Source organism: Calypte anna, chromosome W, assembly GCF_003957555.1.
Source record: "Calypte anna isolate BGI_N300 chromosome W, bCalAnn1_v1.p, whole genome shotgun sequence".
Lineage (NCBI taxonomy): Eukaryota > Metazoa > Chordata > Aves > Apodiformes > Trochilidae > Calypte > Calypte anna.
In genome coordinates, this window is record NC_044276.1 from 15878300 (window position 1) to 15894968 (window position 16669).

A 16669-nucleotide genomic window follows, 5' to 3' on the forward strand; every position below is an offset into this window, starting at 1 on the left:
TCTGGTTTACAGTGTTAGATTTGAAAGATGCATTTTTCTGCCTTACCTTAGCCCCAGAAAGCCAAAAGATTTTTGCCTTCCAATGGGAGTTTGTTAGTAAAGGGAGAAAAACACAACTAACCTGGACGGTGTTACCTCAAGGTTATAACAATAGTCCTACAATATTTGGAAATCAATTGGCCAAAGAATTGGAACAGTGGGAGCGGCCACAGGGAGAGGGCACTCTTCTGCAATATGTGGATGATTTACTGATAGCAACTGAAACAGAAGAACAATGTGCTGAGTGGACAATCTTGTTGTTGAATTTCTTGGGTTTAAATGGTTATCGAGTCTCCCAACAGAAAGCACAGCTGGTGCAAGAAAAGGTGGTCTACCTAGGATACGAGATCTCTGGAGGACAGCGATCCCTAGGAACAGCGAGGAAAGAAGCCATCTGCCAGATGCCCAGGCCTGAAACGGTGAGAGACCTGCCAGCCTTCCAAGGAATGACAGGTCGGTGTTGCCTGTGGATGTATCAGTATGGGATACATGCCAAACCTCTGTATGATTTGTTGAAAGAGTCTAAAAATATTCTGCTCTGGACTCCTGAGGCAGAAACAGCCTTTAAAAGACTGAAACAAGAACTAATGAAAGCCCCAGCATTAGGTCTACCCGACGTAACAAAACCATTTTGGCTGTTCTCACATGAACACCAGGGAATGGCCCTAGGAGTCCTAGCTCAACAATTGGGACCATACAAAAGGGCTGTGGCTTACTTCTCTAAGCAACTAGACGAAGTAAGTAAAGGATGGCCCACATGCCTGAAGGCAGTGGCTACAGTAATCATAAACATGGAAGAAGCCAGAAAACGACTGTATTGGTGTCCCACACTGTATCAGTGGTGCTGGAGCAGAAAGGTGGCCATTGGCTGTCACCTTCTTGGTTCCTGAAGTACCAGGCAATTTTAGTTGAATCAGATGACATAACCATTCAAGTGACTAATGTTGTCAACCCAGCATCATTCGTAGAAGGAAGAGTGTCAGCAGAGCCAATTGAGCATGACTGTCTAGAAACCATCGAGGCTGTGTACTCCAGTCATCCGGATCTCAAGGAAGAGCCACTCGAAGGGGCAGATGACTGGTTCTCAGATGGCAGTAGCTTCGTAAAGCAGGGAGTAAGGATGGCTGGCTACGCAGTAACTACAACAGAGCAGGTAATTGAATCAAATCCCTTGCCTGTGGGAACTTCAGCACAGAAGGCCGAACTAATAGCTCTTACCCGAGCCCTCGAGCTGGCAAAAGGGAAAAGAATTAATATATGGACGGATTCTAAGTATGCTTTCTCCACCGTGCATGCCCATGGGGCAATCTGGAAGGAGCGAGGACTGCTGACTACCCAGGGAAGACCCATAAAATATGCAGAAGAAATCCTACAGTTGCTGGAGGCTGTTCAGCTCCCATCCCAAGTGGCCATAATTCATTGCAAGGGGCACCTGAAAGGTAACACTGTTCCAGAAATAGGTAATAGAGCAGCAGATGCAGAAGCTAAATTAGCTGCTGCAAGAGCCAATGATTTAGTATTGGCCCTAGTACCAGAAGAATTAGATACTAATTTTCAACCAGAGTACCAGGAATCAGACCATAAGTGGATACAAAGGAACAAAGGTAAAATGTTAGATAGTGGATGGGGTCAGCTAGAAACAGGACAACTAGTGCTGCCAGAGAAATTAGTATGGCAATTTGTAAAAACAGAACATGACAAGGCCCACTGGGGATTACATCCTCTTTATCAGCATTTAAAAGTTAGAATAGCAGGGCCAAAGCTATTCACAGCAGTGAAACAGGTCACATCCCAATGTGAACACTGTTTGAAAAGTAATCCAAACAGGGGAACAAAGGTACACCAGGGAGTAATTGATAGAGGAAAATTCCCAGGGGAAGTGTGGCAGATTGATTTCTCTGAACTTCCAAGGAAAGGGGGGTATAAGTACCTCTTGGTTTTGACTGATACATTTTCTGGGTGGCCTGAAGCGTTCCCATGCAGAACAAACAAAGAAAGAGAAGTAACTAAAGTCTTGTTTAATAAAATCATGCCGAGGTTTGGGATGCCTAGGAGCATCTCCTCGGACAGAGGCTTGCACTTTTGTGCTAAAATTGTACAAGCAATAAGTAAGGCACTGCAAATCAAATGGCAATTGCACACGCCCTATAGACCCCAAGCTAATGGGCAAGTAGAAAAAATGAATCATCTTATTAAACAACAACTTGCAAAAATATGCCAGGAAACTAACTTGCAGTGGTACCAAAAGAATAGGAAAGATACGAAGCTCAGTGTGAAGTAAAGGTAATACTGGAACATCCAATCGCAGTCACATGTCTATGGTCTAGCAAATACGGAGCTGCTTCTGACCAGTTTGTTATCAAACTCACTGAGCGTTCTAATACTAAGGTACCTAGTAAGAAGACTGCGAAGACTCCTCTTCCAAGCTGCAACAGAACATATAATTTGACCCGTGTAGGGCCTCAAATGGTTAGGCAATCGAGTTAAAATTGTTATTAGATCCTACATATTCATTGAAGAAAATCCAAGTAAATATCCAAACAAATATTACTCAATTACAACAGGATTGCCAGCCCTATATACAGCAAAGCCTTAAGGGCTGGAAGGCGTGGTTATCAGCCAGACTGCACCCTAGGCGTGCGCAGCGAGATGTAACCGGATGGTTTGGCACTGGACTAGGGGTACTGAACACGATAGACCAAGAAGTATTGGTAAACAAATTAAGTGCCATCACTTCCCATTTGGGGGAACTCAAAGTGCCTTTGAGCTCATCCATATTTAGCCTCGCAGAAACACAGTCACTAGCAACTAAATTACTGACCCTAGTGGCTAACCACACCACTGAAGACCTTTTAAAGATTGCAGAGTACACCGGTAATGCAAATAGAGAGATTGCACTCACTATTCAGTGCACTCAAACACAGCAGTGGGTACAAAGAGTAGCTGCAGGAATTCTGAGGGAAGGAACATCCGGGATACTACCCCAAGAAATAAAAGAAATTATAGCAAGAGATAGCTCTACAACTCAATTCGAGAAGGATCATCAGGCACGGTGGCAACTTGTAAATTTTACTTACTCACAAGGTGAGCAAATCGAGGCCTACGTGCTCACTATTAGTGCTGCCAAGGAGAAAATCATCTTTCCTGTCCTGACCTTAGGAACTGTGCATCAGAATGTTGTAATTCGACCCATAAGCCATAATGTTTGGACAAGTTTTGATCACTCCAGGAGTAAGTGGCAATCAATCAGTACAGAAGCCTGTATTCCTAAAGAACAACTAGGATATATTTGTGAAAATACAGTTATAGAAAATGAAGATTTGTGCTTAGATACTGAAGATAGTTTGTGTACTTTTGAAATGCTTCCCCATGATGACAACCGATCACAGGTTTATTATATAGGAAATGGCTGTGCATGTATTAGAACATTATGCCTTAATATTTTTATTGATTATTGTCCTGAGATAGCAAATGGTACAAATTTATGTGTGTGTAATTTTTCTACTATCGTAGGCTGTGATTTTGATTATTCCGTTCCTATAACCACTATGCAATTGATTGAAGCTGAATATACTCTGTATCATAATGTGCCGAATTTGCAGACAGGCACGATTATTAATCTTTTTAAGGCAATGCTTATACACCCTGATATAGAACAATTAGTCCGTGAAGTTAATAGAACTACACAACGCATGCTTTGGCAAGTAACACATGATTCAAAAGGTATAAAACAGGTGCTAACAAAGATAGAACAAGTAGGGAAGCGTCATTGGTGGGATATCTTTACGGGATATTCCCCTGCAACTACGCAAGTATTCCATTACCTAATATACCCTCTATTAGTTATGGTAGTGATAATACTCATGTTATCCTTCTTAAATATGTGGCTATACTACAAACTGAATGATATAGTCAAAAGGATCCGAGTAATGTGGGCAATGATTCAAAGGCATCAAAACCTTCCCTTGGAAATTGACGAAAGAATTCGTAAGTTCTAAGGAAAGGGGGGAATGAAAAAGAGAAAGATCCTGACAGGACTAACTCCTGTAAGGAGAGGAGATCAGGCCAAGCTGTTTGTGTGAATTTACTTTATGTAGAACTAAAACTTGTAATATATGTTAATGAATTTGTACTCATAACCAGTAAAATTCAGGGTTAAACTGAGAAAGAAGTGAACAAAGCAGCTGAGACATGACATTTTCCACTAGAACAATGTAACCAATACAAGACCCTAACGGGATTAACTTCTGTCTCGGAGATAATTAAAAGTGTAAGTCTTGTTCTTAAAACAAGGCACTGCCAAGGCCATTTAGGCGCTAGCTAGGCACTGGGGGAGTGTGAACACCTGCATGGAGACAGGATGAGGCAGCCACAACCAGCAGATAAGGGAGAAATTATCGCAAGGGTCCAATTAAGAGGATGAAGTCATCGAAAACAGGAGAGAGAAAGATTTCTTACTTCATCCAAAGACCCCCCCCGACATCTCCGCCCAGGCTCCGCCTGTCATGAATATTATAACTATATGTTGCAAACTTATTAATATGTATGTCACCTCCCCTTTTACTGTATAAATACCCTAACCCTTTCCCTTAACCCTTGGAACTCTTTGTCCAGCGCGAGCTGGGAGTTCCCCGGATCCGAAAATAACTACCTTTGCTGTTTAAAGGCTCAAAACTCTGTCTCTAAACAGTTTTGCTTGGCCTTTTGTGTGGGAAAACAGTCTGCGGAGGCTTAAGGATTCCATGTGCACATCAATATGATTGTATGAAATCGTTATTTAACAACTTGCACTCACTTATATAGAGAAGCGTTGTTTACACCATCATATCATGCAGGTGGCTTTGTATTCCAATTACACAGTCCATTCTCAGGGAAATGCTCTTCTCACATAATTATTTTCCTCTTCTGTTGCCAATTAAGTTATCTCTTTCCCATTAGCTCATTCTCAGAAAGCCTCTAACTAGGCCTCAATTACCATTAACTCAATGTGGCCTAAATTGAAGTAAGTCAGGATTGCTCACAACCTGTATATTTCTGAACTGTTTCCCCAACACTTTTGGGCTTCAGAAGTTGAGGTGACAACTGCCTGGTGGTCCCTGTTCCATCTCACAGCACCTTCCTCAAGTACTGAAGCAGCTCCAGTCTGCATCACCACAAGGTAGGAATGGAACTAGGAAAGCTGGGAGGTGGAGGGCAAACTCTGGCTGTTAAAAAGAAGGATTTATTTCCCCCTTAGCTCTCCCTGATTTAAGAAAGAAAAAAAGGCTTTAAGAGAGCAAACTCTTGCTTTGCCCCTTCACTGCCTTTTTGGAGCTCTGCTGCAGCTCTGCTCAAAAGGCTGCCACAGGTGAGTTGTATCCTCCTTGGAAAATGTTTGCTCCTTCCCACCTGGGTACTCTGAGCAGTACATAAATGATAATATTTCATTTCACTTAATTATCCCAAAACACTTCTGTTGAATCAATGCCTTCCAAAGCAAGCTCAGTCAGAGGAGAGCTGGCATGTGTTATCTGTGAGCAGCCAGACACATTCACAGTGGGAGGATGCCTCTAGGATACAGAAAAATTTAATTTGACAGGAGCATCACAACCACTTACCTCCCACAGTTTGCAGAAAAGATCTCACCTAAGAGAATTCTTGAATTCTTTTCAACGTGGTATGAAAATCCCATGTATACAAAAAAAAAAAAAAAAAAGAAAAATTTAGCCTCAGCGTTTTCAAATGGTGCCTAGAGAATGGCCTGACTCTTGTGGATCTCATTTTGGGAATCATATTGGGTTAGATTTACCTAACTTAATGCTGGGTATCAAGTGAGTGGTTGCCTACCAGATAATTATCCAGCCAGGGCTCTTCACATTCAGAGAAAAGGAGAAAAAGCTCTTTGAGGGCACAGTTCAACTGTCCTATTTTAAGCATTACTAGGGGAAAAATGTGTAATGCTTTACAAGCACCTCCTCTCTCCCCCAGGAGCCCAGGACACCAGCTCAGATGCAGACACCAATCCTCTGAATATCTGCATTTACTCAGATATTCACCTGGCACTTTTGCTATGAATAATCAAATCCCAAGTGAGTTAATTATTTGAGCAGTAAAGGATAAAGAATATGGACAGAGCATCAGAATGAGGACAGCAGTTAATATTTCCATTAGACCAAACAAAACTGACACCAACAAAACATTTTACCCTTCATAGAGGGAAAAATCCAGAGCAGGAAGGTGAGATGTTAAAGCTCACAGAGCCCATCCTAGGGTCTCTGCAACACAGGACGAGGAAAACACCAGGAAAATCCAGGAAAGATTCACAGGGGGATGAAATCTTCCTGCAGGCAGACAAGTCATCCAAGCAGCTGGGAATGTGTCTGCACCAGGCAAGGTAATCAGATAGCTCTGGGTAAGTGATGCTTCATGCTGCCCTCTGAATGTTTCTTGTGGGCACATGGACTGCACAGCACTTGATTTAGCCTTCAGCACCTTTCCTGCCTTCTCCTGCTTTGTGTTTAATGCAAAAAAGCCAAATCCAGCCTGGGGCAACTTCACCCACCTCCAGAGGGCCAGTTCTGCAGGCTTTCTTCTGTGGAGAAATCCCTGATGCCCTCAGGGACACTGCATGTGATGACTTTGGGTCTCTTGAGTGTCCTGGTCCACAGCCTGAGGCAGCTAATGACAAGCATTCAATGGCTAATGTATCAATGACAGAAATATCAATAAATAAGATGATGTAAGCACTGGAATACACGATGGGTTAAATTTATGCAGTTGTAAAATAAGAGGCCACTCCTGAGTGGGCTGTAAAACTCTAAAATCAATGCCACTGGCAATGTGCACTATTGAGGTTGCCAGAAAGTCAGTTTGGGTCAATACATGTCCTAATGACACTTAAGTGGCACACAGATAAGGGCAACATTGGCTTCCTACTACAAGGAGCTCTATAAGGGTACTGGTGAGCAATAATTGACACACCCACTGTGGATTTAGTGGTTATAAAGACAGGTTAAGATGCTTGAGATGAGTGTTTTTCAGATTCCAAGGTGAAAAATTTTGTGGTAGTCATCATCCCATGATCCAAGAGTGGAAAGGGCTCAGAGAGCAAGCAGGGAAACCAAGTGGAGGCAGGGGAGGGTCAGCTGGAGGGGTGGGATGTTCCACTGACTTTTCTCTGTGCATTTCACAGCAGACAAAAGGTGTCTCACCAGGGCTACAAGCTCTTGTTCAAGGCTCTTCAAGCTCAAGGTCCTTTTCAAGTTAAAATCCAGAGGGCTGTGCTGAGCTAGAACTGGAGAGAAGGATGCATGGCTACACACCTCTGCACTCAATATTGCATCCTTGCTTGTGGACAGTCACAGACAAATTTTACCTGATTTAACCACTTAATCAATACACAAACCAAAGAGCTTTAGAAATAAGATCAGATCCATGGTTCATGTAGTCCTTCATATTGTGCTGGCCCCTCCTGAACATGAGATGCTTCAGAAGATACTGCCAGAAATCCTGCATAAGGAATAATTTGCCCTAAATACTGGATTTCCTTCTCTTATAATATTTTATCTCTGAAGGCTAAAGTCTGAATGCAGGAGCCATCTCCTGAATACATCCTTATTTTTGTGTGTTCCCTCTTGTAACATTCCTGACTTTCTCACCTCAACACCACCAACTCTGCCTGTACATCTTTAGTTTATTTATATGTGAAAACCAGAGCTGGACTGCCTGGAGTCCATGGTTAAGACACAAACAGCCCCCACCCAAAAATCCCCATGGAGGAGCAGACTTACTGAAAGGCTTTGTTCATCATCTCATAGTGAAAGTGCTTAGGGGCCAATCCAACTACCACTGCACTGTGGTCAGATAGGGTCTGGCGGACGGAAGATCTTGCGGTGTACGGAAAGCTAGGCCAAGCCCCCTCCCCACCTAGAAGACAATAGCCTGAGGAATGCAGACGGAAGTGACATTGCACACCTTGAGCTATTTAAACCTGTGTAACCCCCAATAAAACGCCATTTGCCATCCATCACATTGATGTCTGTGTGCTTTTGGCCTGGGTGATCTGGGTGTGATCACCGTGTCGCACTTGAACCAGGCCGCCTTTGCCTTCCACGAAGGCAACACTGCACTGGGGTCATCAGTGGCTATCCCTGGAAAACCAAAACATGACTCTAAGAGGAGAATTTTCCCCCTGCTTAGCAGTACACAGTCAATGAGTACAATGCATCACTGGACAGCAAAACCCAGATTTTTCTGACTTAGACACATCACCTGGACCAGTTTTATGGCTTCTAGAAATAAGGAAAATGTGTTGATTTATCCACACTCTGCTGTTCTTCACTGTGCACACAAAGCTGCAGTTTGACAGCCCTGACAGCAGCTGCTGAGCAGTGACCCTCTCACTGCCCCCACCAAAACACAGCAGACCACACAAATCACTTTTTCAATTTATCAACTTCTTGTTATATGAGATAATCTCTACTTACATTAATCTGTAAAACAGTAAAAAAGGAAGACAAGTGAATTCCACCCAGTTTGCCTATTTCCCCTGGTCACAGAAAACTCCATTTTTGGGTAAATTTTGGCCTCTTGTTCTACATATCAGTCTGGCTGTGATGGCTCAGATGGTGTTACAGCATGACCTAAAAGTTGTTACATTAGTTTGGGTTCTTCTGGAAGACCAATTTTTTTTTGTCTGCTCCAGAACAGCCTGCACCTCCTTTGTCCTCGTGAACAGAACAGAACCAGCCAGGGCAGCAGAAGTACCAGAGAGAGAGTTTAAATATCAGCTGCCCTTGCTGGGGTTGTTCTGCCCTTACACAGTGTATCCTCTGCACCTTTACTGGGAGAATTCCAGCTCCTGGGTCTCCTATAAGCATCACCACAGCCTGCTGTCTGCTGTCTCTTGCTGCATGTCCTTCTGTTAGCACAATGCAGACTCAAGAGATGCTGTGTGGATCTGGGATACCACCAAAAAGCATCTGGGTCCTTTACCCAAGAATGGATTACAACCCTCCATCTCTGACCAACTTTAAAGAAAGATTTGCTAAGAATAGTCTGATAGCAGTGTAATGGGAAAGATACTGCTGTATCTTTGGGTGGTGATTTTCCCTTTCTTCCTCTCCGTGGACAGGAAATTCTCCATGGGTCAGCAATGTGCTCTTGTGGCCAAGAGGGCCAATAGTATCCTAAGGTGCATCAGGAAAAGTGTGTCCAGCAGATCCAGGGAGGTTCTCCTTCCCCTCTACTCTGCCCTGGGGAGACCACACCTGGAATACTAGATCCACTTTTGGGCTTCCCAGTTCAAGAGAGACAGAGATCTACTGGAGAGAGTCCAAGGGAGAGCTACAAGGATGATGAAGGGACCTGAGCATCTCTCCTGTGAAGAAAGAGAGAGAGCCCTGGGACTGTTCAGTCTGGAGAAAAGGAGGCTGAGAGGGGATCTTCTGAATGTCCATCAATATCTGAGGGGTGGGGGGCAAGAGGAAGGGGCCAATATCTTCTCAGTGGTGCCCAGGAACAGGAGAAGGAATAATGGGTTGAAAGTAGAACATAGGAAGTTCCACCTCAACATGAGGAGAAACTTCTTTCCTGTGAGGGTGAGGGAGCCCTGGCCCAGGCTGCCCAGAGAGGTTGTGGAGTGTCCTTCTCTGGAGGCTTCCAAACCCACCTGGATCTGTTCCTGGGTGACCTACATGAGGTGATCCTGCTGTGGCAGGGGAGTTGGACTGGATGATCTCTAAAGGTCCCTTCCAACCCCTGACATTTTATGATTCTCTTTCTATCTCTCTGCAGGATTAGGTTAACAACTATGGCTTTCTGCCTACCAGTGTATCTTATGTCACTGCACCTGATGTTGTGTTATCTTTACTTTGTCCTTCTGGGATCCAACAAGAATCTCCACATTTCCAGCCTTTGGAATATGACAAGCAGCCACAACCAGGAATTTAAAGCTTCCTCCATTGTACTTCAGTGTTTCAAGAGCCGTGGTGAGAGAATATGAGCATAACTGCTTGCAGCAAAAAGAAACAGAACAATCCACTCCAGTCCCAAAGATACAGATAAGGTCACCAATGTACTCTGCTGCTATCACTGCTTTTGCCATCTTACAGCAGCAACAGCTAGTGTAAAACTGAGGGAAAGATCCCAAAACCAGGCAGATTAAATGGATTTAAATATCTCCCATTGAAATAGCTGCTGTCTTGGCTGTTTCTGACCCAGGAAAGCCTTCCCAAGAACACAAATAGAGAATACTGCTGGGGGTGTTACTTCTCTGAACATGAAGTTAGGTATAACAGATCATCATTTCACAAAGCAAGGGGCAGGGAGCAGCAACATTTTTGCTGCCTTGCATTTAAATAAAAGACTGAATAAACAATATATAGTTTTCAACCCTGAATGTGTTAAAAATGTATTTTCAGTTCTCTTGAAACAACAGTTTGGTTAAATCTGTCCTAGCTTCAGACACCTGCCAGGCATGTCTGAGTTAGGATGTATTTCCTTCTATTCCCCTTATTGTTGAGGGAAGGAAATAGGAACATCTGGGATGTAAAGCAAGTTTTAACCAGGGCTTTAGAGGTGACAATCTAGAGAAGTCAGGGTGATGAACACTCTGTCCCCAATTAAGGGGCAGATCCAAGATAAGTGACTATAACTACCTGGAGATTCCACATCTAATAATAATCCATTAGGACAGAAGAAGCATCCTGTGTGTGCCCACACACTGGCTTTTCAGCTCTTTACAAGCAAAATTTGTGTACAATAGCTGAGAGACACCTGATTTCCAACAAATTGACACATCCTTGCTACAAAATAAATCAGCACTGGTAGGTACAATACATCTTCAATAACCTAGTGATGAGAATTATTATTTTTGCAATGGAAATGAATAAAAAAATATTGATTTTTACCCAAATCCCTGACTATCTCAAGGCTTTGGTTGCTGTTTCCACTACTCCTCAAGAAGCTGTGACTTCAGACTGCTTCCATATTAATATAAAAAGAAGAAAAGACCTTCCTGATTCAGGAAAGTTCCACATTTTGGGCTTCCTCATGGCTAGCAGTATACAAACAACTGCCTTTCCACAAAAGGGACAGCACTGTGTCTCCTTAGTTGTTCAGTAACATTCCTCACAGCTTCCTGACCACCTCACCTGTGAAGTCAGGCAGGGCCTTATCATCCACCAGGAGGAGAGGCCACACCTGCTTTTGCTCCAGAAGATTTCTGGCTGCTGTCAGAGAGGTGAAGATCTCATTTTCTGCAATGTCAAACCCCAGTTTGGTCAAACTTTCCAGCAGGTCCCTCTTGCACTCCTTCATTGTGTTTGTCACAAAACGAATGGTGACAGGAGTGCTGCGCAGCCTGGAGGGTGAAGAACAAAAACCAATGAGCCAGAGTGTCCTTCAGCTTATGTCTCTCTAAGAGTGAAAAAGGACCCTCTGTGAAAAAGCTGCAGATTAAAAAACTGAACCCAGGGGACTCGTGTCACATGGGAATCACCAAGTTCAGAATTACTGAGGACTGGAGGGCCATCTGAAGCAGATGGCCACAACCACCGGAACAAAAATCAAGGTTCTCCTGCTTGGCTGTCCTGGTTTGGGCCAGGATAAAGGTGATTTTCTGTCTTGTAATTTTGCTTTCAGCTAAGTCTCTTCTCAGTAGCTACACTTGCTGAAATGAACAGCAAGTTTCTCAGTCAGTGTCTCCTTCTAGGACTGATAACACTCGATGTTTATAGTTACTGCTAGAGACTGGCATGCAGAGCCAAGGACACTACTCGGCTCTGAGGAAAACTTTTACCCTCCAGAAGGAGAGGAGTAAAGAGGTCACACCTGAAACCCTCCTTTGGGTAGGAACAGACAAGATAGATGGCCAACATTGACCAAACAGAGTATTCCATCCCATATATGTCATACTCAGTATAAATTTGAGGGATCACGAGGGCCAAGCCAGATTTCCTGCTTTCAGCTTCCGGCTGCCTGTCCTTCCTGCCTTTCCTGCTTCCCTTCCTTCACCCGGCATCCTGGAAGGATTCTGTCCGTTCAACTGCCTGTGGTCCTGATCCGTGCCAGCCCATATCTGTGTGTTCCTGCCTCCAGTTCCCGACTGCTGCCGACTCCAGGAGTCCAGCCTGGACTTTCCCAGGGCTGCCCTGCAGCCTCAGTGGTGACGTGAGAGTTATTGGGGGAAGAGGGGGGAGGAACGTGGTATCCATTTTCCTGTATATTTGTATATATTTATTTTTTCCTATTTATCGTTACTGTTTCGTTAAAGCTGTGTAGTTTAGTTTCCAACCCATAAGTCTCTCTCCCTTATTCTCTCTCCTTTCTTTATCAGGGAGGAGAGAGAGATTAATACAGAGCATCTGTTACTCGGTTTAATTGCCGGGCCAGTGTTAAACCGTGACATTGGCTTCTACCAAGAAATGTCAGGAGGAAAATGGTGATTCCAAACTTCATAGCAGTAACAAAAACATTTAAAGAATCATGGAATAATTTGATTTGAAAAGACTTTTAAGATCATCAAGTCCAACCATTAACCCAGCACTGCCAAGGCCACCACTGACCCATGGCCCTCAGCACCACATCTCCACAGCCTTGAAAGCTCCTACTTTTCCCTTACTCCTGCCTCAATTTGCAATGAAGAGTCTGTGAGGTGTCCCACAAGCTTAATTTTTGCCACAACCAGGCACAAGTGACAACAATCTTCATGGTCTGAAGTGACTACTATTCCATGTTCCCTGTTACTGAAGAACCTGAGCCCCTGCCAGGTTTGAGGTACTTCACCTTGTTAAGAGTCGAACCATAGAATCATTAAGATTGGAAAAGACCAACAAGAACATCAAGTCCAACTGAACCCAACACCACCATGCAGTGTAACAAGGCAACCAGGTGCCCCTAATTGCCAGGGAGTGGGCATGAGCTTGTGTTAAGCCCACCTGTGCCTAATTAGGGCAGGTTCAAGATTCCACAGAGCCTCACCCTGAGGGCGATGAGCGCTAGTGGCACAATGAAGGTAATACAGTGCTCTAAGAGCAACTGACTTCTCTGCAGACGTGCTCAGGACCGAGCTGAGCTTGTGTCTCAGGACTCACCTTTTATTGGCCCCCTGGTCCTGCTCATGCGCAGTGGGGGCCTGCCCTAATTAGGCACAGGTGGGCTTAACACAAGCTCATGCCCACTTCCTGGCAATTAGGGGCACCTGGTTGCCTTTTTACACTACACCACCATGCCAGCTAAACCATATCCTCAAGAGCCGTGTCCACATGTTTTTTAAAATCCCTCCAGGGATGGGGACTCCACCCCTGTCCTGACAATCTTTTCCAGGGAGAAATTGTTCCCAAGCTCCAATCTAAACCTCCAGGTCAATTCCTCTTGCCCCATCCCTTGTTCCTTGGAAGCAGAGCCTGACCCCCCCTGGCTCCAACCTCCTCTCAGGGGGTTGCAGAGAGCCAGAAGGTCTCCCCTCAGCCTCCTTTGCTCAAGGATTAATACCCCCAGCTCCCTCAGCTGCTCCTGGGCAGACTCCTGCTCCAGACCCTTCCCCGGCTCCGTTGCCCTTCTCTGGACACACTCCAACCCCTCAATGTCCTTCTTGTCCTGAGGGGCCCAGAACTGAGCCCAGGATTCCAGGTGCAGCCTCCCCAGTGTCCAGCACAGGGGGACAATCCCTGCCCTGCTCCTGCTGCCCACACAGTGATGACATAAGCCAAGATGCTGGTGGCCTTTTTGGCCACCTGGGCACACCCTGGCTCATATTCAGATGAATCAACCAACACCCCCAGGTCCTTTCCCTCTGGGCACTTTCCAGCCCCAACCCTGGAGTATTGCCTGGGGTTGGTGTGACCCAAGTGCAAGACCCAACACTTGACCTTGTTGAACCTCATACAGTTATCTTCAAACCATCAATCCAGCCTGTCCAGGTTCCTCTGCAGAGCCTCCCTACCCTCAGGCAGAACAAGACTCCCACTCAATTTGGTGTTATCTGCAAAGTGACTGAGGGTGCACTTGATCCCTTCATTCATTAGTGACATGGATCACTGATTATGACCAACAATAACTGTTGGAGAGTTTTTGGAAGACAACGGACATGTGAGCAATCCTGACTATTTAGTTTTAGCCAGAGTGAGCAAAGGGCCTTGAGGCCCAGCTGCAAGGTAACTAAAAGATCAGCTATGTGCAAAAGATTAGGGAATTGGCAGCAGCAAAGAAGAATAAGAGGATGGGAAAGCATCTCATAGACAATACATAAAGAGTTGTATTTAAACAGTTAGATAGTGCACTGTGGCATATGAAAAATGTGTTTTACCAATCAGCAATATGCTTATATTATGTTATCAGCCTGACTGTGTATAAAAGGGCTACTGCTACTCTCAATAAACGGCAATACTTTGATTATATTAATCTGCGTGTTGTCCACTAATCTCCTGCAAATAGCAAGTTTGAAAAGCCCTTTAATTCAAACCAGACAAGAAACACAGAAGCCCATCAGCAGCATCCTGAACCAAAATAAAGAAACAAAAGAAACTTATTACTATATCAATATACTTAACTCCATGTGCTGGGTGAATTTTACAGGTTTATTTAGAGGTGTAGGATGCTCTCAGAGCCCCTGCCACCTGAGTGACAATTTATGTCTGCTCTTGCAGCCATTTATCCCTTTCATGAGTAGCACCAACATCAAATAAAACCACATTATAGCCCTACACTAACAGTACATGCTACCAAATAATCAAATAATTTTAAGTGACAATTTCAATAGTGCTCCCTTTAATTATTCCCCCACCATCTCTTTCCCTGTTTGTTGCTATAGAAACAACCATTGGCATCAGGACTGCATGGAGAACATCAGAATAAAGTTGGTCAGCCCTGCACCTGCCACTTCTTTCTCTTTTTTGTCAGATACACTGACCCTTCCCAAGTATGAATGGGGAAAAAAGAATGGGGAAAAAAAGCCCCCTGGTTGCTAATAAAAATAAATTTTTTACTTTTTTTTTTTTCCTATGGACCTGAATACTGAGAAGTAACACTAAAAATGGAATCTATCCACTTGTTCCCTAAGCAAGCTGCATGCCAAGCAACCTGGCACAAGTTCTCCCTGCAGCATGAAACACCAGCCAGAGAAGATCCAGTGAAGAGATCAGTAATGAATGAGCATCCAACACTTTAGTTTTACTTCCCTGCATTGTTACATCTTTAGATTATAATTTTCACAACATTATTTGTGAAAAGAAATGCCAAGTTTCTTAACCCTTCTCTCTTTTCCTCTGAGCAACAGTCTAGTTTTATAAAAACCTAAGCATCCAAGACAACTTCAGGAAAAATGTCTCATCCTTAATTTAGCCCTGTTCTTCCACCTTGATTAATTCTTACTGTTCCAGAACCTTAAGGTATCCTCCCTCACACACTATGAGAGTGTTCATCACTTTCTCTTTTTCTTCATCCACTGCAAGATGTCTTCTCCAGAAAAAGTCTGTCATAACACAGTATAAAGATCCCTGGAGTTGCATAGCCTATTTTGCCAGTGACTCAAACAGATTAAGTAATTTTATTATGCCTTAGTTTCTTTAGGCACCTTCCAGTAGAAAAGAAAGTGGTACTTAACTGTTCTGTTTATTCATATATTTAAACTCCCACAAAAGTTGGGCTGTACTACCAAATGTTTTTCACACTTAAAAATGGCTGAGGTTGTTTACCAAGCAGAAACTTTAAATAGCATAGAGCAAAGCCTTGGCTGAGAGACAAAGTGAGATGAGAACTTTGCAATGGATGCCTTGCTCACCAGGCCAAGTGATTCTGTTATTCCACTTCAGGGCACCACAGGCCTAAGGGCTTGGACATAAAATCAGGTGCCTGTAAATAAAAGCGCTGAGGAACAGCTCAGCTGAAATAACTTAGGTGTAGATGGGCTAATTCACAGAATCATGGAATGGTTTGGTTTGGAAGGGACCTTAAAGATCATCCAGTTCCAACCCCTTTCCATGGGCGGGGACACCTCCCACCAGCCCAGGTTGCTCCAAGCCCTATCCAACCTGACCTAAGACACTGCCAGGGATGGGGCAGCCACAGCTTCTCTGGGAAACCTGGGACAGGGGCTCAGCTCCCTCAAATTAAGGAATTTCTTCCTGATGTCTACCCTAGTTCAGGTGAATTTCACCATTTTCCATTTTGGCTGAGGCTACCATCCCACACAAGTTAGAAAAATTCTGAATATTGTCCATTTTTATCTAGAAAAGACACAGGGACCAACTTAAGAGAGCTGCCAGGGGATTGGGTGATAGATGACAACACTTCAACACCTGATTCCTCTCAGTATTAATACAGCTGCAAATAAAAGCAGAACTTCACCATGCATTTGCTTACCCACAAAAGCTTAAAAAAGCAGAAGCAGAAGCTTCAGGCCTGTTTACTCAGCGAAGCCTCTTTGTGCAACCAGGATTGCCAAGACTTATCCAGAGGACAGGGAAAAAGGTCGCTTGTCTTTTAAGAGCTTCCTGTGAGACCGGCACAGCTGAGTCTCCAATGTGAAGTGTGCCATTGAGATCTACCAAGACTGCTTTCAGCACACCCCAAGCTGCCATCCTGCCTTCCCCAGAGAAATGGTAAATAAATGAAACAACAAAAAAAAATGGTTAGCAGACAATGGATAATA

General features: G+C 44.0%; 1 protein-coding gene across 1 annotated transcript; it reads right to left on the reverse strand.

Moving 5' to 3' along the window:
* Positions 1 to 7804: 7804 nt before the first annotated feature.
* On the reverse strand, positions 7805 to 16598 carry LOC103528910 (haloacid dehalogenase-like hydrolase domain-containing protein 2). Its single transcript, XM_008494316.1, has 4 exons — positions 16500 to 16598; positions 11172 to 11382; positions 8141 to 8168; positions 7805 to 7871 (listed from the first exon to the last, which is right to left on the reverse strand). Exons 1-4 carry the CDS (start codon positions 16596 to 16598, stop codon positions 7805 to 7807), a joined length of 405 nt encoding a protein of 134 aa, XP_008492538.1.
* Positions 16599 to 16669: the final 71 nt, after the last annotated feature.